We start from the raw sequence: 21,054 nt of genomic DNA, 5'->3' as shown, positions 1-21,054 counted from the left end.
TTTTTGTATTTTTGGTAGAGACAGGGTTTCACAATGTTGGCCAGGATGGTCTCAATCTCCTGACCTTATGATCCGCCCGCCTCAACCTCCCAAAGTGCTGGGATTACAGGTTGTGAACCACCACGCCCAACTTTGCCTTCTCAAACAAACAAACAAACAAACAAAAAAACCTGCAACATACACATAACATAAAATTGAATATTTTAGCCAATTTATTTATTTATTTATTTATTTACTATTATTATTATTTTGAGATGGAGTTTTGCTCTTGTTGCCCAGGCTGGAGTGCAGTGCTGCGATCTCGGCTCAACTGCAACCTCTACCTCCTGGGCTGAACCGATTCTCCTGCCTCAGCCTCCCAAGTAGCTGGGATTACAGGCATGCGCCACCACACTCAGCTAATTTTGTATATTTACTAGAGACGGGGTTTCTCCACGTTGGTCAGGCTGGTCTCAAACTCTGGACCTCAGGTGATCCGCCCGCCTCAGCCTCCCAAAGTGCTGGGATTACAGGCATGAGCCACCGTGCCCGGCCCATTCATTTATTTTAAATTATTTTTTAGAGATAGGGTCTTGCTCTGCTGCATAGGCTGGAGTGGAGTGGCACAATCACGGCTCACTGCAGTCACGACCTTCTGGGCTCAAGGGATCCTCCCACCTCAGCCTCTGAAGTAGCTGGGACTACAGGCTGAAGCCACCACGCCCAGCTAATTTTTAAATTATTATTATTATTATTATTGAGATGGAGTCTCACTCTAACGCCCAAACTGGAGTGCAGTGGCATGATCTCAGCTCACTGCAACCTCCGCCTCCTGGGTTCAAGCGATTCTCCTGCCTCAGCCTCCCTAGTAGCTGGGATTACAGGCACATGCCACCATGCCCAGCTAATTTTTTTATTTTTAGTGGAGAAGGGGTTTCACCATGTCGGCAAGGCTGGTCTCGTACTCCTGACCTCGTGATCTGCCCACCTTGGTCCCCCAAAGTGCTGGGATTACAGGCATGAGCCACCACGCCCGGGCTGAGCCACATTTTTTTATTCGTTAGTCAGTTCACACTGTAAACATGCAAATATTCAGGCAGGGATTCCCAGAAGTGGACTTGCTGTGTCAGCAGGCACATGAGTTCATCATTCCGGTGGCCTGTGCCAGGGTGCCCCCCACCAATGCTACACCATGGATGCACCCTACAGCCTGGCTGGCACAGAATGTCATTGCACTGTTGGATTTTTGCCAATTTGATTGGTGAAGACAAACAGTTTGTGATTTGCAGTTTTCTTATGAAGTGTGAACTTTTTTTTTTTTTTTTTTTTTGGAGACAGGTCTCACTCTGTTGCCCAGGCTGGAATGCAGTGGAGTGATCTTGGCTCACTGCAGCCTCCGCCTCCTGGGTTCAAACAATTCTCCTGCCTCAGCCTCCCGAGTAGCTGGGACTACAGGCACATACCACCACATCTGGCTAACTTTTTTATCTTTTTTATTTTTTGAGACGGACTCTCGCTCTGTCACCCAGGCTGGAGTGCAGTGGCGCGATCTCGGCTCACTGCAAGCTCCGCCTCCCAGGTTCACGCCATTCTCCTGCCTCAGCCTCTCCGAGTAGCTGGAACTACAGGCGCCCGCCACCACGCCTGGCTAATTTTTTTTTTTGTATTTTTAGTAGAGACGGGCTTTCACTGTGGTCTCGATCTCCTGACCTCGTGGTCCGCCAGCCTCGGCCTCCCAAAGTGCTGAGATTACAAGCGTGAGCCACCCAGCCCGGCCAATTTTTTTATTTTTTAAAGTAGAGATGGGGTTTCACCATGATGGCCAGGCTGGTCTCGAACTCCTGGGCTCAAGCGATCTGCTTACTTCAGCCTCCCAAAGTGTTGGGATTACAGGTGTGAGCCACTGCACCTGGCAAGAATGAGCATCTCTGGACATGTTGAAGAGCAGTTTCCCTCTTTTTCTTCAAGGTCTCCGTTCAAAGCCTTTGTTTTCCCGCTTTTTCTTCAAGGTCTCGGTTCAAAGCCTTTGACCATTTCTCGGAGTTTGGCAATGGGAAGGACAGAGGCTGAGGAGAGGGGAAAACGTGGGGGAGTGGACTCCCAGCCTCCCAGATCCCGGAAAAACCTCTGTGCATTTGACAGCTGTGGACATGGTGGCACACACAGTTAAGGTGGCACAGTGAGTCAGGGGCTGGCATAGGTTGGAACCTGGTCCACCTGACACCAGGTTCAAGTGAGACCTTCTCCCAGCCCACCCCTCGTCAGTATCACTTTTGTCACTACTACTCCTCCAGTCTGCCTCAGGCCCGCATCTGCTTCTGGGACCTCAGCCTCCTCCCCACGTTGCCCACCTCAGACACCAGGCTCACTCCAGAGGGACTTCTTGAGCCAGTGCCTCTCTGCCCACGCACCTGCCTTGGCTCCACATGGACCTCTTCCCCCACCACCAATTCCTTCTATCCTTTCCACTCCTAACCATGCTATCCCAGCCAGCTACATTTTCTCAAGCTGCTGGGAGCCCTCCTCACTGTCCCCTCCAGCATAGAGATGCCATTGTGCAAGAACTCAGTGGGAGAGGCTTGGAGGAGCTTGGAGAGCCAGTGACAGGTTTGGGGAATCTTGGTGAACTCCTACTCATGCACTGAAGCCCCAACTGTAATTCCTCCTCCTCCAGGAAGCCTTCCAGGACCCTGTCTTTCCCTCTGGACCTTCCTTGACTGCATGGGACTAGGAATGTCTATGTCCAGCTCTGTCCTCTCTTAAGATAGCTCCTTGAGGACCTGGTCAGGGCTGAGGCCTCTTGGGGGCCCAGCGTGGGTGATGCTCGTTGAATGAATAAATGACTGCATGAGCTGGGAGCCAACAGCTGAGATTGAGAAGCGAGTTGGTGAGGTGGCAGTCGGTTGGGGTGCTAACAGAGTACATGAAGTCACTGGGTTCTAGCAAGAGGGAAGCGGGACCCTGGGCCACGCCTCCCCCTTGCTCTCCATCCACCTCTGGTGAGAACCTTGAGGCCCTGCAAGGGGGCGGATCTTTGTCTTCATTCTTCCCCTCTACACTCCACCCAGACACCAGTTCCTCTTCCCCCTGAATCGCTGGGTGCAGAGCCAGAGGAACGCCAGCGACCCCAGCAGCGCTGCGGAGGGTGCTGGCCGCTGCGGCCCCCGTGTCCCGGTGGGCCAGGACGCAGCCTCTGGGCGCCGTCGCTTTTCCAGCATCGCAGAGGCAAAAGCGTGGCAGTGGGACCCAAAAGGTAGGATTGAGGCTCTAGAACTTGCACCTGTGAAGGGACTCTAAACCAGACCTGGGAGGACCCTTTCTAAAGCCCCCACTCCACCCTATCCCAGGACTTCCCAGCGACCCGCGCGGTTCTGGGAGATACCGAGAGCAGGATCAGGGGGCGGGGCCGTTTCCAAGGCAACCGCTTATTTGCATAGGGTCCTGTCCTGGCCAATGAGGGCGCCCCAAATGTTCAGGACATAGAAGAAGGGGTTAACTGGGCCGGGTCTCCTCCTCGCCTTCCAAGCTCGCTAGGCACCGGGGTTACCTACCCATTCCCCAGAAGGGGAGACTGAGGCAGCCCACCAGCCAAAGGAGGCGACCAGATTGGGGCTGCGTTTTACCATTTCAGAAGCGGCTTGAGCTGGTCTGAGCTATAATAATAAACACTAGCGGTGGAGGCGAGGGCGACCACAGGGCTGAGGTCAGGGCTAGGATTCCGGTGTCTCTACGTAGGTTGCTTGAATGGGGGGCACCCTGGCATGGACGCTGCTGTTGCCGCTGCTGCTGCCGGAGTCAGACAGCCTGGAACTGTCGTGCACCGTGTCCTCCGCGGATGTGGACTGGAATACGGAGTTCAGTGCCACGTGCCTGAATTTCAGTGGCCTCGGCCTGAGCCTGCCCCACAACCAGTCTCTGCGGGCCAGCAACGTGATTCTCCTTGACCTGTCTGGGAACGGCCTGCGAGAGCTTCCAGTGACCTTCTTTGCCCACCTGCAGAAGCTTGAGGTCCTGAACGTGTTACGCAACCCGTTGTCCCGTGTGGATGGGGCGCTGGCCGCCGGCTGTGACCTTGACCTGCAGGCTGACTGCAGCTGTGCCCTGGAGTCCTGGCACGAGGTCCGCCGAGACAACTGCTCTGGCCAGAAGCCTCTGCTCTGCTGGGACACAACCAGCTCCCAGCACAACCTCTCTGCCTTCCTGGAGGTCAGCTGCGCCCCTGGCCTGGCCCCTGCAACCATCGGGGCAGTGGTGGTCAGCGGGTGCCTGCTTCTTGGACTTGCCATCGCTGGCCTCGTGCTGGCCTGGAGACTCTGGCGATGCCGAGTGGCCAGAAGCCGGGAGCTGGACAAGCCCTGGGCTGCTCAGGATGGGCCCAAGCCCAGTTTAGGCTTGCAGCCACGGTACAGCAGCCGGAGCGCCCCCAAGCCCCAAGTGGCCATGCCATCCTGCCCCTCCACCCCCGACTACGAGAACATGTTTGTGGGCCAGCCAGCAGCAGAGCACCAGTGGGCTGAACAAGGGTAAGTAACCCACTGAGACACCTGCCAAAGTGGTGAATAGTAAGGCTTCACACCCAGATGGCCAGGGTTCAAATCCCAGCTCTGCCACTTAAAGGCTATGGGACCTTAGGTGACTAGGTTTACTTCTCTGAGCCTCAGTCTCCTCACCTATAAAATGGGGAGAGGACTGGATGTGGTGGCTCACACCTGTAATCCTAGCACTTTGGGAGGCCAAGGCAGGCGGATCACTTGAAGTCAGGAGTTCGAGACCAGCCTGGCCAACACAGTGAAACCCAGTCTGTACTAAAAATACAAAAATTAGCCAGGTGTGGCAGCGGGCGCCTGTGGTCCCAGCTACCCAGGAGGCTGAGGCAAGAGAATCGCTTGAACCTGGGAGTCAGAGTTTGCAGTGAGCCAAGTTCGTGCCATTGCACTCCAGCCTGGGTGACAGAGCGAGACTCCATCTCAAAAATAAAATCAATAAAATAAAATGAGGGTGAATTACAGCCCCCATCATAGTGTGCTGGGGTAAGAATTAAGTGAGTTTCCATATATGGGACAAACTTCCCCCCTATGACCTGTAAACCCAGTTTCTGGCGGCCAAGGATGGGGAGATAGGAGGCAACTGCTTGAGCAGAGTTGGGGCTCTGTGGTGGCGGTCAGCAGCATAGGCCCAGGACCCATGTGACCCAAGGCTGTCTCTGAACCTCCATTTCTGTCTCCATAGAATGGGGACAGCCCTCCATTTCCCTATGACACACATGAGATGCTAAAGAGGTGCCCTACAAAGTCCCATCACCACTAGATGACTTTTTTTTTTTTTTTTTGAGATGGAGTCTGGCTCTGTCACCCAGGCTAGAGTCCAGTGGCATGATCTCGGCTCACTGCCAGCTCCGCCTCCCGGGTTCACGCCATTCTCCTGCCTCAGCCTCCCAAGTAGCTGGGACTACAGGCGCCCACCACCACGCCAGGCTAATTTTTTGTATTTTTAGTAGAGACGGGGTTTCACCGTGTTAGCCAGGATGGTCTCCATCTCCTGACCTCGTGATCCGCCCACCTTGGCCTCCTTAAGTGCTGGGATTACAGATGTGAGCCACTGCGCCCAGCCGACATTTTTTTTTTTGAGACAGTCTCATTCTGTCGCCCAGGCTGGAGTGCAGTGGCGCCATCACAGATCACTGCAGCCTCAAGCTCCTGGCCTCAAGTGATCCTCCTGCCTCAGCCTCCAGAGTAGTTGGGACCACAGGCACATGCCGCCGCACCCAACTAATCTGTGTATTTTTCGTAGAGATGGGGGTCTTGCTATGTTTCTCAGGCTGGTCTCAAACTCTTGGCCTCAAGTGATCCTCATGTCTTAGCCTCCCAAAGTGCTGGGATTATGGGTGTGAGCCACTGCCACTGGCTTCTAGATGATTTTGCTGGGCTTAGACAAATGAGTTGAACTTTTCTAGGTTGGTGTGGGGTGCGGTGGCTCATGCCTATAATCCCAGCACTTTTCGAGGCCAAGGCAGTCAGATCACCTGTGGTCAGGACCTCAAGACCAGCCTGACCAACATGGTGAAACCCTGTCTCTACTAAAAAATACAAAAATTAGGCCAGGCACGGTGGCTTATGCCTGTAATCCCAACACTTTGGGAGGCCGAGGTGGGAGGATCACGAGGTCAGGAGTTCGAGACCAGCCTGGCCAGTATGGTGAAACCCTGTCTCTATTAAAAATACAAAATTAGCCGGGCATGGTGGTGGGTGCCTATAATCCCAGCTACTTGGGAGGCTGAGGCAGGAAGAATCACTTGAACCCAGGAGGTGGAGGTTGCAGTGAGCCCAGATCGTACCTCTGCACTCCAGCCTGGGCGACAGAGCGAGACTCTGTCTCAAAAAAAAAAAGAAGGAAAGAAAGAAAGAAAAAAAGAAAAGAAAATCTTTTCTAGGTTGGAAAAGGGAATGGAGGGAATTTCAAGGGGTGAGACCCTCAGGGGCAGAGACCCAGAGGTGGGAAAGAACAGAGAATTTGCTGTGTGAATGGTTTTTGAGAAGGGATGACTTGAAAGCTAAGGCTTGAGGGGAACAGGGAGGGCCAAGCAGGAAGGGACCACAGCCATGGCTGTGTTTGGGCAGCAGAGTCTGTGCCAGGAGGTGGGGAGGCTATCGGAAGGCTGTTGGTGAGAAGGGAGAAAATATGCAAAGCAGATGTAAACATGGCTCAAAAGCAGAAATGGTCTGAGGCAGGGTGTTGAAGACACTGGACTCACAAAAGCAGCTTGTGCTCTGATGTTCATCTTGGCCTCCCTGTCCCCGAGGCTCCCGGATCAGCGTCCTTTATGTACTGGCCTCCAGAAACACTGTGTTTAGAATTGACTGTGTCATTTCCACCCTGCATCTTACAGTTACAGACATGGAGGCTCTGGGAGGCAGGGAAATGACTTGTCCGAGGTCACATAGCCAGTCAAAAAAGGCAGGACACAAACCCTGCGTCCCAGTCCTGTTCGTCCCCCTACAACCACTTAGGGGTTGGTAGGCAATTCATATTAGAGTATAATTGACTGATAGACGCTGTTAACCCAAAGTAGCCATTTTGCCTTTTTTTTTTCCTGCTCTGTCGCCCAGGCTAGAGTGCAATGGCATGATCTCGGCTCACTGCAACCTTCACCTCCTGGGTTCAAGTGATTCTCCTGCCTCCTGCCTCAGCCTCCCGAGTAGCTGGGATTACAGGCACCCACCATCACACCCGGCTAATTTTAGTAGAGACAGGGTTTTGCCATGTTGGCCAGGCTGGTCTTGAACTCCTGACCTCAGGTGATCTGCCCACCTTGGCTTCCCAAAGTGCTTGGATTATAGGCGTGAGCCACTGCACCTGGCCCAGTGGTCCTTTTTACAAGAGGAGCTGGGTTGGAATTAGAATGTTCAGGGGTCAGGAAAGTTCTCTGGAGGTCTGCTGACCATAACAAATATTCCTAAGTAGCTCCCTACTCCTTAACCAATTCTAGAGATGCAGAAACTGAGGCTCAGAGACTTGCTTTTATATATGAGGGCCACAAAGTCAGCTGCTTCCGTGGTAAAAACATTTCCCACCGGGAAGAGCACAGAGTGTGGGTGCAGCCACTTGTGTGCATGTGACTGACGTGGCCAGAGCTTCCGATTTTTTCAAGAGAAAACAAAAATTTAGATTTTAATGTAATAATGAACAGCTACCTCAATTTTTGTTTTTTTGGAGACGGGGTCTCCCTCTGTCATCCAGGCTGCAGTGCAGTGGTGTGATCACGGCTCACTGTAGGCTTGACCTCCCGGGCTCAAGCGATCCTCCCACCTCAGCCTACTGAGTAGATGGGACTCCAGGCACATGTCACCATGCCTGAATAATTTTTTAATTTTTTGTAGAGATGGGGTCTCACCGTGTTGCCCAGGATGGTCTCAAACTCCTGGCCTCAAGCAGACCTTCTGCCTTGGCCTCCCAAAGTGCTGGGATTACAGGCGTGAGTCACCGCGCCTAGTCGCTATCTCATTTTTAAGGAAGGAAAAAGAGTTCAGGGTCCTCAGACCGCAGCGTTACACCCACAGAACCTTCCCTAAATCATTGCCCTCCCCCAGCCTCCTCAGAGAGAGGTGGGGCTGGCTGGGAGTCAGAACACTAGCCCATGCCACAGTTTCCCCATATGTAAATATTCGGGGTGGACTGAGCCACTCTGAAGCTTTCTTTTTTTTTTTTTTTTTCCTTCTGAGATAGAGTCTTACTCTGTCTCCCAGGCTGGAGTGCAATGGCACAATCTCGGCTCACTACAACCTCTACCTCCTGGGTTCAAGTGATTCTCCTGCCTCAGGCTCCCGAGTAGCTGGGACTACAGGCATGTGCCACCATGCCTGGATAATTTTTTTTTTTTTTTTTTTTTTGAGACGGAGTCTTGCTTTTTCACCCAGGCTGGAGTGCAGTGGCGCAATCTCGGCTCACTGCAAGCTCCACCTCCTGGGTTCACGCCATTCTCCTGCCTCAGCCTCTCCGAGTAGCTGGGACTACAGGCGCCCGCCACCACGCCCGGCTAATTTTTTGTATTTTTAGTAGAGACGGGGTTTCACCGTGGTCTCGATCTCCTGACCTCGTGATCCGCCCGCCTTGGCCTCCCAAAGTGCTGGGATTACAAGCGTGAGCCACCGCGCCTGGCCATGCCTGGCTAATTTTTGTATTTTTAGTAGAGACGGGGTTTCATCATGTTGTCCAGGCTGGTCTTGAACTCCTGATCTCAGGTGATCCACCCACCTCAGCCTCCCAAAGTGCTGGATTACAGGTGTGAGCCAGAGCACCTGGCCCACTCTGAACTTTCTCAAAGCTCATGTGCCTGTCCCCTGAGTCCTCCCCCTCCCACACTTACCCCTGGTCTGTCTGTCCCCCCAGGGCTCACCCTTCAGAGGACAATGACTTTTACATGAACTACAAGGACATCGACCTGGCTTCCCAGCCTGTCTACTGTAACCTGCAGTCACTGGGCCAGGCCCCAATGGAAGAAGAGGAGTACGTGATCCCCGGGCGCTGAGCCTTCACCCAGAACCCCTTGTCTCTGCTGGGTGACTCAGGGCGTCCTAACTCCTCCCTGGCCTCAGTTTCCCCATCTGAAGAATGGGGACAGGAAAGGATTGTCCTTGAAGCCCCTGGAAGCTCTGCCGCACCCTCCCTGTCCCCCATGCTGCTCCTCAGCCCCCTCAGCTCCTAGAGGGGGAAGAGGAGAGACCCCCAACAAGGGGACAGGAGGGTCACTGTGTCAATCCTGTCGTCACCCTCCTGTGGATGTACAGGCAGTGCTCAATAAATGCTTTGAGGCTGATGAGGCTGCTGGTTCAGGGTGAGTGGGTTCCTCAAGGTGGGAATTTCTGAGTTCTAAGACCAAGTCTCCATCTAAGACTCCCAAATTGCTCCCCACCTCCCATCCTGGTTTTTTTTTGTTGTTTGTTTGTTTTTGAAATCAAGCCTCCCTCTGTCACTCAGGCTGGAGTGCAGTGGTGCAATCTCGGCTCACTGCAACCTCTGCCTCCCAGGTTGAAGTGATTCTCCTGCCTCAGCCTCCCGGGTAGCTGGGATTACAGCACCCGCCACCATGCCCAGCTAATTTTTGTATTTGTAATAGAGACAGGGTTTCACCATGTTGGCCAGGCTGGTCTCGAACTCCTGACCTCAAGCGATCTGCCTGCCTCGGCCTCCCGAAGTGCTGGGATTACAGGCGTGGCCACTGCGCCTGGCCACATTTCTCCCTTCTGCCCCTCTCAGAGCCCCTTCCCAGGTCCCTGATCTCCAGGCTCGGCCTCCAGAGCAGCCCACAACACCCCCAAAATAAAAATATATATATAATTGATTGAGCTCTAATATTCTGAGAAAATCCTTCAAGACCCTGGTGCAATGCCACCTCCTCTGAGAAGCTGTCCCTGGTTTCTTCTCAGGCAGAGTTCATGACTCACAGACATCTGTATTTCAAGAGCTTTTTCAGGCTCATGCCTCAACTGGGTTTCCTATCAGCTGGTCCCAGCCCAATCCTCCAATCTGGGGGAGATAGAACTAGAGACAAGTACCCTCAGTCCTGGGAGATCAAGCCTGGGCCAAAGGGAAGAATGGGGGCACAGTCCCCACATGGAGATAATTGAATGAGTTTGAATAAGGCTGTATGAGCGGAATCTGTAGTGGGTTTTGAAGGATGCATAGGAGTTTGAGAATTGGAGAGGAAAGGGCATGCTGGCTGGGTAGACCAACTTGTGCAAGAGCCTGGAGAAGCACAGAGAAGGCACAGGCCCATCCTATACCTTGCAAAGGCAACAGCTATTGTTTGGGGAAAGACTCATTGATGCCATCTGCTGCCTTTTGGTATTGATTTTGAAGTCTCCTAGGTGCCCATTTTCAACAGCTTTGCTGTGACTGAAGTGAGCTTGCTCCCATCTCAGGGCCTTTGCACTTGCTGTTTGCATTTACTTGCAATGTCCACCCTCAACTACCCCCCCCCCCGACTCCTTTTCTTCCTCCAGATCTCAGCTCAAATGTGACCTCTCTCCCCAGGGAGGCCTCCCCCATCCAACTATCTAGATCACCTCTGCCTCCGTTCACTAATGAACTGATGGGTTGAATCCCCAGCACAAATCTTACTGCAATCAACTACTTTCTTAGGATTTACTCATTTGTCCCCTTCACTCAACCAGGCTCCGCAAAGTGGGGTGGTTCTTGTGTGTCTTTTTACAGCTGTGTCCGGGGCCTGGCATAAAGTGGGCACTCACTGAATACGTTAAGGGGAACCTGAAGTCATTCAGGTTGGCCTGTGGGTGGTGGCATTCCCCGCAGATACACCTCACTGCTGGAAGTGGGTACTCTGTCCCCCAAGACACCCATCACCATTCTTCTCAGAGATTCAGGGTGGGCAGGCAGTTTGGTGTGGGGAGGGGGCTGGAATCAGCACACCTTGGAATTCCAAGATCCTAAACAGGAAGTATATATAACCTGGGAGACGTGGTGTGCATGAAAACATTCTTCACAACTTATTTGTTTCTCCCTGCTCTTTATATATGAAAGAGTGAGGTGTCACTAACATGGAAGTGCCACAAACAGGAGGGATGATGAGACTCACCCCTCAGGTTGGGGACAGTGCCACAAAACAAGGCACTTGGTTGCAGATAGACTTGGCTCTGAGCTGCCTGTGTCTGGAAGGATGACTCCCAAGTGGGGAGAGACAACAGGATGGTGATAGAGACAAAGATAGAGACAGATCCTCTGCCTCAGCCCCCAAAGAGAGAAGTTCTGAGGAATGAGGAAAGATGGAGGGAAGCTGAGACTTAAAAGGGTATGAGGTCTCAGCTGTTTCCAAAACAGAAACACCAGCCTGGGCAACATGGCGAAACTCAGTCTCTACAAAAAATACAAAAATTAGCTGGGCGTGATGGCATGTGCTTGTAGTCCCAGCTACTCAGGTGGCTGAGGTGGGAGGATCAATTGAGCCCAGGTGGTTGAGGCTGCAGTGAGCTGTGATTGTGCCACTGTACTCCGGCCTGGGCAACAGAGTGAGACCTCGTCGCAAAAAAAGAAAAAGAAAAAGAAAAAAGAAACAGAAATAGGGAGATAGAGAAATAGAGACAGACAGTCAGGAATGGCCAAGGCGGCCCTTGGAGCTCACAGGTGTCGTAAGCACCTTCCAATGGCTTGGCATGTCCGAGAACACCTTGCCACTCGTTCCTTGAGCCTTTACACTTAACCCCTCCCAGGTCTCCTAGAGACACTGAGGCCAGGGAGAGGAGGATCTTCTCAAGGTCACCTTCCCTTATCCTGGACACCACAGGGAGCAGTTCAGACAGCTTTATTTTTATCACCAAAGTTTTAAATAAATACACAATTCCATCAAACCAGCCCCCCAGTCCCCCAAGAAGGTCACCCCAATAAATTAATAATAAATAACAGACATATAAATACAGCTGTTTGGGCAGGAATCGGGTGTCTCAGGACCCTTGAGCCCATTCCACAGGCCAGGACAACTGACGTCGCGTCCCCCGCGCAAGTGCACAGTGGAAGTACCAGGGCTGCTCATATGCAGTGGCAGTCTTTGGCTAACAAGTCGTCATAGGTCTGGAGCGACACCCCGGTGTCGGTCTTTTGAATGAGCACCATGGGATTGTAGCTGGCGGGTACGCAGCAGGGCGCTGGCACCGTGTCGGGCTTCAGGCGGTGCAGGCTCGTCTTGATTTGCGCGTGCATGTTTGCCGCCCGGAACTGGCTCGGGCACGCGCCGATGCACATGCTCACTTGCACCTCCCGTGGCGACAGCACCCAATCGGCCCAGCCCAGGTCTTCCAGCGACGCGCGGACCGTGTGCAGACGGCAGCAGCGCCCGGGCCCGAGCGGACAGTGGTCCCCGTTGCGCGCACGCGCTCTGCGGCGCCCCCTGGCGGCTTGCGGCCGCAAGTGCAACTCCAGCTGAGGCCGTGCGGACGAAGACTCTGCCAGCAGTTGGTCCGACTGCGACCGCGGCGGCGACAGTCGCAGGTGCAGCGCGGGCGCCTGGGGTCTTGCAAGGCTGAGCTGACGTCGCAGCGGTCGTGTCACGTCCCACGACCTTGACGCCGTCGGGGACAGCCGGAACAGAGCCCGGTGAAGGCGGGAGGCCTCGGGGAGCCCCTCGGGAAGGGCGGCCCGAGAGATACGCAGGTGCAGGTGGCCGCCAGATCCCAGCCGCACTGTGGGAAGACAGATAGGGATGCTGGTCACCCACAGGCCTACCGTTTTCCAGGAACGGGGGTGCCCATTTCCCCTAACACGCCAAGCTGGATCTCACCACGGCGCCGGCGCCTTTGCACAAGTTATTTCCTCTGCCAAGAGCATTTCTCCGTGCGAGCGCGGTGGCTCACGCCAGTAATCCCAGCACTTTGGGAGGCTGATGCAGGCGGATCACTTGAGGTCAGGAGTTCAAGACCAGCCTGGCCAATATGTGGCCAATATGGTGAAACGCTCGCTTCTACTAAAAATACCAAAAAATTAGCTGGGTGTGGTGGCTGGCGCCTGTGATCCCTGCTACTCGGGAGGCTGAGGCAGAAGAATCGCTTGAATCGGGGCGGTGGAGGTTGCAGTGAGCCAAGATCGTGCCACTGCACTCCAGCCTGGGCAACAGCGGAAGACTCCTTCTCAAAAAAAAAAGGGGGGGGGCATTTCTCCCCCTGAATCTCCTAAATCTCAGCATGGCTGGCTCCTCCTCTTCCTTCCAGCCTGCCTAAAATAGGAAGCACCCTATTTTATTTCCTTGTGTATCATTCATATTCCCTACTTAGAATCTCAGCTTGATTGACACTGTGCCTGGCACACAATAGGTGCTTAGTAAATACTTGAATGAATTAATATATATCTGATATTCAGACAGCCTGAGATTCCAACCATGGCTCTGCTTTTCTTCTGGCAGTCAAAAACTTACTTGCTTCACTTATTTATTTAGTATGGTCTTGCTGTTACCCAGGCTGGAGTGCAGTGGGGCACTCATGGCTCAGTGCAGCCTCAATCTCCTGGATTTAAGTGATCCTCCCGCCTCAGCCTCCTGAATAACTGAGACTACAGGCACACACTATCATGTCTGGCTAATTTTTTTAAAAACATTTTTGGTAGAGATGGGTTCTTGCTATATTGCCCAGGCTGCAATGTTCTGGCCTCAGGCGATGCTCCCACCTCGGCCTCCCAAAGTGCTGGGATTACAGGTGTAATCCCGAGAAATGAAGAGTATCAAACCCATCACATTCCGACTACTGAGCCTCTAGGAATCACGGCCCCTCAGGCTGGTACAAGTGTTAGGGAGACTGGGGAGACTGGGGTTTGAGGGTGCCTTAACCTAGTTGCTAGGCTGAGCAAGGGTGAGAGGTTTACCTGGAGTCACACGGCACAGATGGGTTTAGGGCGGGCTAAGAGTGTATGCCCCTCTGCCTGCCCCCTCCTGGGTCCCACCGCAGCCCAGACCTCATCTGGTGCCCTGCACCTCTGGAGCCTCCATGGAGGGCACAGAGATGGGGAAAATACTCTCCTCCTCCCCTAACAAGTCGCTTGTCGCATGTGACTTTAGCAGTGCCTTGACAAGCGATGTCATCAGATTCAGAACCAGCTCCAGCTGGCTCTGCCCATCACAAACCTCTATCCATGCACCACACCCCCATTGTTTCTCTTGGATCCTGGCCCCAGCCAGGTCAGGGACCATGCCCACACCGCACGCCCGACCCCGTCCCCGGGTTTCCCAGGTGCTGTGCACATTCAGGAGGGTCCCTGGCATCCCTGTACCTCAGTTTCCCCATTTGCAATTTGGGGACAGGTTATAACCTCCCACGTTGTGGGTGCAAATCAGGCATCAGCTACCCCATCAGACCCAAGGGGGTCCAGGATGTTCCTACCCAGGGCACAGATGGGGCAACTGAGGCTCAAAGGTAGGTCTGGGCTTTTCAAGACAAGAGGAATCCCTGGTTAGATACGGGGGCTGCTTGGGGGGTGGGAGGGGATCTTTAAGATTTCACTTACCTTCTGGCGTGAGTATCCGGACTGCAGGGGCCGGGACGAGGTCGGTGTTCAAATCTTCCCAGCTCTGGTTGACCCGCAGCCTGGTCAGCAGGTCCTCGTAGCGTTTCCGCAACTCTCGGAATCTGGAGTCTTCGGAGTGCAACTCTGAGGGTCCCGGGAAACTTGCGGGGCTCGCCTCGGCCAGAGACAGGGCGCCCCCATGCGGCGGCCACGAGAGCACCAGCAACACCAGGAGCATCTGAGAGCCATTCAGCATCCTGAGTTCTTGCCTGGGCATGGCTGTGCCGGTTGCGGCTGTGAGCTGGGACTGATCAGATGCTGCCGGACCGGCCTTTATAGTCCCCGGACTTTGTCCGTCTCCGCCTGCTCAGTCCCGCCCTCCTCCCCTGCCTGCAGAGTAAACACTCCTATGACCACAGCTGGGCGGGTCTGGGGGTGTATTTAGGGGGAGGATCTTTAGGTGGGGGCCCTCCTAGTAAAGCTAGGGCACGTTTCTGGGCCTCAGTATCCACTTCCTTGATATGAGGACGCCATTCCAGCCTGGGAGTCTTTTTGGAGGAAAAAAAGACATTGTTACTATGTGAGAAATTCCAGACAGGAGTGTAAGAGGTGGCTGTCTATGCCCATGGGATTTCCTCTCTTCTCTTTGTGGTTGGGGTCAAAGGCTAAAGATGGTGAAAAACAAAGGAAGCAGAGGAGAACGGGCTAGATGGAGGCAGGAAGGGCAACCTTGATGTGTCATTCCTCTCTGCCATGCCTGTTTTCTCACCGGGAAAAAAGGGACTGAGACTCTCACTGGAGAGGTGGTCAAATGAGGGGTAAAGCACAGGGCCAGACACATAGGAGGCACTTGATAAACTGGGTGTTATTGCAGTTACTCATCCTCCTCTGGAGAACTCCTACTCATTCTTCAAAACTCTACGCAAAAAGCCCCTCTTCCAGGAATTCTTCTCCAACATTATCATTCCAGGCTAAGCAGGATGCTCCCAAACCCCATCCTTTTGTCTGGCTCAGCGCTCACCTTGAAGCCATCCTCACAGGATTTATAATTCTGGGGGCCAGGCATGGTGGCTTATGTCAATCATCTCAGCACTTTGGGAGGCCGAGGTGGGTGGATTGCTTGAGCCCAGGAGTTCAAGACAAGTCTGGGCAAGATGGCAATATCTCATCTCTAAAAAAAAGAATTCTGCGCCAGGCACGGTGGCTCACGCCTGTAATCCCAGCACTTTGGGAGTCCGAGGCACGTAGATCACCTGAGGTCAGGAGTTCTAGACTAGCCTGACCAACATGGAGAAACCCTGTCTCTACTAAATATACAAAATTAGCCGGGCTTGGTAGTACATGCCTGTAATCCCAGCTACTCGGGAGGCTGAGGCAAGACAATCGCTTGAACCCAGGGGGCGGGGGTTGTAGTGAGCCGAGTTTTCACCATTGCACTTCAGCCTGGGCAACAAGAGCAAAACTCTGTCTCAAAAAAAAAAGAATTCTGGACAGAAATTTAGTTATAATTAAGCATTAATCAGGCTGCACTTTGACCCACTTCCTTGTGACCGCAAGTTGCTTGTAGCACCTGATACCGACCATTTGCTATAGATGTGATTTCTGATCTTAGAATCATAAGACTTTTTTAAAGAATTTCTTAAGATGTTTTTGAAATCCTTAACCAATGACACCCACCAGTGTGAAGACCCCACAGAGGAACGGAATCTGCATGAGAATACAGTTTCTTACTGTCTGTGACTTCACCTCCTGCACTCTTTCACCAAGCAATGACCTCCACACTTCAGCCTACTCCAAAATCCTTAAAAACTAAAACTCTAGCCCCAAGCTCGGTGCAGTGGCTCACGCCTGTAATCCCAGCACTTTGGGAGGCCAAGGTAGGTGGATCACCTGAGGTCAGGAGTTCGAGACCAGCCTGACCAACATGATGAAACCCTGTCTCTACTAAAAAGTTTCAGAAATTAACCGGTCGTGGTGGCACATGCCCGTAATCCCAGCTGCTCAGGAGCCTGAGGCAGGAGAATCGCTTTAACCCAGGAGGCGGAGGTTGCAGTGAGCTGAGATCATGCCATTGCACTCCAACCTGCAAGCTCCAGCTCCCGGGTTCATGCCATTCTCCTGCCTCAGCCTCCTGAGTAGCTGGGACTACAGGCACCTGTCACCACGCCTGGCTAATTTTTTTTTTTTTTTGTATTTTTAGTAGAGACGGGGTTTCACTGTGTTAGCCAGGATGGTCTCGATCTCCTGACCTCGTGATCCACCTGCCTCGGCCTCCCAAAGTGTTGGGATTACAGGCGTGAGTCACCGTGGCCGGCCGACTCCATCTTAAAAAAAAAAAAGTGTGTGTGTGTGTGTGTATATATATATATGTGTGTGTGTGTGTGTGTGTGTGTGTGTGTATATGGCCCCAAACTCCTCCTCCTGGAAATGGATTTGAGGTTCCCTCCTATCTCCTCATTGGGTGGCCCTAGGATTAAACCTCTTTTTTTTTTTTTTTGAGACGGAGTTTCCCTCTGTACCCCAGGCTGGAGTGCAGTGGCACAATCTTGGCTCACTGCAACCTCCACCTCCTGCCTCAGCCTCCTGAGTAGCTGGGATTACAGTCGTGCACCATCACACCTGGCTAATTTTTGTGTTTTCAGTAGAGACGGTGATTCACCATGTTGGCCAGGCTGGTCTCAAACTGTTGACCTCAAGTCATCCGTTGGCCTCTGTCTCCAAAGTGTGGGGATTACAGGCATGAGCCAACTGCACCCAGCCTTTTTTTCTTTTTTTTCTTCCAAAACAGTCTCTCGCTCTATCGCCCAGGCTGGAGTGCAGTTGCATGATCTTGGCTCACTGCGACCTCCGCCTCCCGGGTTCAATTGATTCTCCTGCCTCAGCCTCCTAAGTAGCTGGGATTACAGGTGCGCACCATCACGCCCGGCTAACTTTTTGTATTTTTAGTAGAGATGAGGTTTCACCTGGTTGGCCAGGCTGATCTTGAACTGCTGGCCTCAGATGATCCACCGCCTCAGCCTCCCAAAGTGCTGGGATTACAGGTGTGAGCCACCACGCCGGTCGGATTAAAACTCTTTCCATGTTGCAACCTGGTTTCTCAGCTGTTGACTTGCCGAGTGCATGGAGCAACAGACCTGTCACAGTTACAGCCCCACGGCACTGGAAGTGTCCGTGCCCAGCTCTGCTGACCCAAGACCGGTGGCTCCTTTGGGGCAGGGATGAATCTGCTCTTGTCTGGGCTGGTGAGGAGAGGAGATGGCACAGAATTAAGGAGCTGGGGTTTTAGAGCAGGGCAGGCTGGTGTGGAGTCCAGCCACCAGATGGTAGAGGGGCAGGGGATGCCCCAAGAGCACCCTTCCCCCTGGGGTTCCCAGACCTTCTCCTAACGCTCAGGATTCCCGGCCCCAGGCTTTAGCCCTTGTGCCTATGTCCAGCTTCCTGGCTACGGAGAGGAAGGGCTGCTCTGTCTGGCAGATAGTGGGTGTGTGTGGGTGTCTGCATGTGACAGGCATGCATGGGCAAGAGACACAAGGACTCACTGGGGGTCACACAGCAAGGCCCCCACTGGAGTCACAGGGTCTCCAGGCCTCTCCCCACCCCAGCATGCACCCGCTGCTGTGCAAAGCCAGCCAAGCCTCCAGCCCTCAGGGTCTCAGCCACAGCCCTGGCCTAGGGGATTTTTTTTTTTTTGGATTGGAGTCTCGCTCTGTTGCCCAGGCTGGAGTGCAGTTGTGCAATCTCAACTCACTACAGTCTCCGTCTCCCGGGTTCAAGCAATTCTCCTGCTTCAGCCTCCCTAGTAGCTGGGATTACAGGCACATGCCACCATGCCCGCATAATTTTTGTATTTGTTGTAGAGATAGGGTCTCACCCTGTCATGTTGGCCAGTCTGGTCTCGAACTCCTGTTCTCAGGTGATCTGCCTGCCTCGGCCTCCCAAAGTACTGGGATTACAGGCATGAGCCACCACACCTGGCCCCCAAATAAGAACATCTTTAAAGAAAAAGAAAATAGATGTGGGGGCTATCCTGGGGGTGGAGGTCTCAGAGCTCACCTGTGCTTTTGAATGAGGTTGGGGCCTGGCTCCTCCTGGCTCTCCTTGTCTAACTGGTGCTCTGAAGGTCCTGGTGGCATTTCTGCAACTCCTGGAACCTGGAGTCATCCGGATCAGAGTGCTTGTCCGAGGGTCCTAGGAACCCCAGAAGGTTCTCACCGTGCAGAGTCAGGGCGCCCCCACCAGGGTGCTCCCAACAACATCTGTAACATCAGCAGCATCTGACAGCATCGCTGTGTCACGGGTCCTGGCCAGGGCATGGCTGTGCTAGTTGCTTTCTGAACCACACTGACACCTGGGGTCTGGCTTTATAGCCTGCACGTTCCTACCCAGCCGTCCCCCACTATACCAGACCCTGCAAGCAGAGTAAACCCTCCAGTGACCACCGCCAGGCCAGGTCTCAGGAATGCATTCCTGCAGAAGCTGGGGCGCCTCTCTGACCCTCTGTATCCTTTCCCAAGAAATAAGGACACCAGGCCGGGCGCAGTGGCTCATGCCTGTAATCTCAGTACTTTGGGAGGCCAAGGCAGGCAGATCACCTGAGGTTGGGAGTTTGAAACCAGCCTGACCAACATGGAGAAACCCCGTCTCTTCTAAAAATACAAAATTAGCCGGGCATGGTGGCACATGCCTGTAATCCCAGCTACTCGGGAGGCTGAGGCAGGAGAATTTTGCTTGAACCCGGGAGGTGGAGATTGTGGTGAGCTGAGATTGCGCCACTGCACTCCAGCCTGGGCAATAAGAGCTAAATTCCATCTCCAAAAAAAAAAAAAAAAATTTTAGAGATAGGGTCTCACTGTGTTGCCCAGGCTGGTCTCGAACTCCTTGGCTCAAGGAATCCTCTTGCCTCTGCCTCCGGAAGTGCTGGGATTATAAGCATGAGTCCCCACACCCAGCCAAGCTGGTAGTCTTTTTGGAGATCAAGGCTGCAGTGAGTTGTGATTACGCCTCTGCTCTCCAGCCGGAGCAACTGAGCGAGACCCTGTCTCAAAAAAAAAAAAAAAAAAAAAAAAAAAAGGACTACCAGGCTGGAATGGTGAGAAGCAGGACAGTAAGTAGTGTACTTTTTGTTTCTGTTTTTGTTTGTTTTAGAGACAGGGTTTGGCTCTGTTACCCACTCACTGCAGCCTCCACCTCCTGAGCTCAAGGGATCCTCTCACCTCAGCATCCCAAGTAGCTGGGACCAGAGGCGCGTGCCACCACAACTGGCTAATTTTATATTTTGTAGAGACGGGGGTCTTGCTATGTTGTACAGGCTGATCTCGAACTCCTGAGCTCAAGCATCCTCCTTCCTTGGCCTCTCACAGTGCTGGGATCCTGTGATGGCGTGAGCCACCACATCCGGCCACTCGCCTGGCTCTGCTTCCCCAAATCTTTAACCAATGACCTCATAGCCAGCCTCATGGCCAAGCTGAGAGGAGAGATGGGGCGGATGCAGGCAGGTGGCCAGAGATGAGCTCAGCAGGTCGGATCCTGTGTTCCTCGCCGACAGCTTCCATGGGTCCCCAGAGGTGGAGCTGGGATGGAAGTAAACAGAGCGCAGGGGCCGGAGGTCAGGCCAATCCCTCCACCTGGCAGGGCCCCAATCTCCCAAAATCTCCCCGCTCCACTACCAGCTCTCAGCTATCAACGCCTTTGTCAAACACACGGCACACAAGAACACAAACCACTTTTATTGATTGTTTCTTGTGATGTAAGGTAAACAGGGTCATAGGAGGAGATTTGGAAGAGGCACAAAAGCGGATTATTTAAAAACTTCCTGCAGGCCCCGAGGACAAGAAGAAATGCTGTCTCATGCTCGTGACTGTCCTCGAAAGCCAGGATGTGCCTGTGCCATCTAGGGGGTTCCGCAGCCAGCCCGGGTTCTTTTTGTTTTCTGTTTGTGTTTGTATTTAGACACGGGGGTCTCACTATGTTGCCCAGGCTGGTCGCAAACGGCTGAGTTCAAACGATCCTTCCATCTTGGGCTCCCAAAGTGTTGGGATTATAGGCATGAGCCACTGTGCCCGGCCATGGGTCCACTCTTTTTATTTTTTTATTTTCGAGACAGAGTTTTACTCTTGTTGCCCAGGCTAGAATGCAGTGGCGCAATCTCGGCTCACTGCAGCCTCCCAGGTTCAAGTGATTCTCCTGCCTCAGCCTCCCGAGTAGCTGGAAATACAGGTGTGCACCACAATGCCCGGCTAATTTTTTTTTTTTTATTTTTAGTAGAGACAGGGTTTCGCCATGTTGGCCAGGCTGGTCCAGAACTCTTGACCTCAGGTGATCCACCCACCTCAGCCTCCCAGAGCGCTGGGATTACAGGCATGAGCCACTGTGCCCAGCCACGGGTCCATTCTTAATTCAGAATGACCTCAGTACAAGATCCTTAGTTTAATTACATTTGCAAAGACTTTTCCAAATAAAGTCGCAGATACTGAGCGTTAGGACTTGGACATACCTTTTTTTTTTTTTTTCCGAGACGGAGTCTTGCTCTGTCATTCAGGCTGGAGTGCAGTGGTGCAATCTCGGCTCACTGCAGCC

At 53.1% G+C, this 21,054-nt stretch overlaps 2 protein-coding genes across 3 annotated transcripts; one reads left to right on the top strand and one right to left on the bottom strand.

Moving 5' to 3' along the window:
* Window positions 1-3,012: 3,012 nt before the first annotated feature.
* LRRC25 (leucine rich repeat containing 25) lies at window positions 3,013-9,817 on the top strand. Of its 2 annotated transcripts, XM_055236492.2 has the most exons (3): window positions 3,013-3,232; window positions 3,715-4,502; window positions 8,866-9,817. In XM_055236492.2, the coding sequence occupies exons 2-3, from the start codon at window positions 3,724-3,726 to the stop codon at window positions 9,002-9,004; spliced, it is 918 nt and encodes a 305-aa protein (XP_055092467.1). In that variant the 5' UTR covers window positions 3,013-3,232; window positions 3,715-3,723; the 3' UTR covers window positions 9,005-9,817. The 2 variants fall into 2 exon arrangements, with proteins under 2 accessions (XP_055092467.1, XP_063472520.1); XM_063616450.1 differs by having other exon boundaries at window positions 3,013-4,502.
* Window positions 9,818-11,778: 1,961 nt separating this feature from the next.
* Window positions 11,779-18,690, bottom strand: GDF15 (growth differentiation factor 15). Its single transcript, XM_055236491.2, has 3 exons — window positions 18,532-18,690; window positions 14,479-15,026; window positions 11,779-12,668 (listed from the first exon to the last, which is right to left on the bottom strand). The coding sequence occupies exons 2-3, from the start codon at window positions 14,753-14,755 to the stop codon at window positions 12,019-12,021; spliced, it is 927 nt and encodes a 308-aa protein (XP_055092466.1). The 5' UTR covers window positions 14,756-15,026; window positions 18,532-18,690; the 3' UTR covers window positions 11,779-12,018.
* Between the last annotated feature and the right edge of the window lie 2,364 nt (window positions 18,691-21,054).

This window comes from Symphalangus syndactylus, chromosome 13, assembly GCF_028878055.3.
Source record: "Symphalangus syndactylus isolate Jambi chromosome 13, NHGRI_mSymSyn1-v2.1_pri, whole genome shotgun sequence".
NCBI classification, from domain to species: domain Eukaryota; kingdom Metazoa; phylum Chordata; class Mammalia; order Primates; family Hylobatidae; genus Symphalangus; species Symphalangus syndactylus.
Note: the sequence above shows the minus strand (reverse complement) of the source record. Positions and strands in the feature narration are given on the sequence as shown.

What these genes read in the sequence shown, in the direction of transcription:
- LRRC25 (XM_055236492.2), top strand. Translation starts at nt 3,724, where the DNA reads ATGGGGGGCACCCTGGCATGGACGCTGCTGTTGCCGCTGCTGCTGCCG. An exon ending in CACCAGTGGGCTGAACAAGG is followed by an intron (nt 4,503 to 8,865) that starts GTAAGTAACCCA and finishes CTGTCCCCCCAG; the next exon opens with GGCTCACCCTTCAGAGGACA.
- GDF15 (XM_055236491.2), bottom strand. Translation starts at nt 14,755, where the DNA reads ATGCCCAGGCAAGAACTCAGGATGCTGAATGGCTCTCAGATGCTCCTG. An exon ending in CCGGATACTCACGCCAGAAG is followed by an intron (nt 12,669 to 14,478) that starts GTAAGTGAAATC and finishes GTCTTCCCACAG; the next exon opens with TGCGGCTGGGATCTGGCGGC.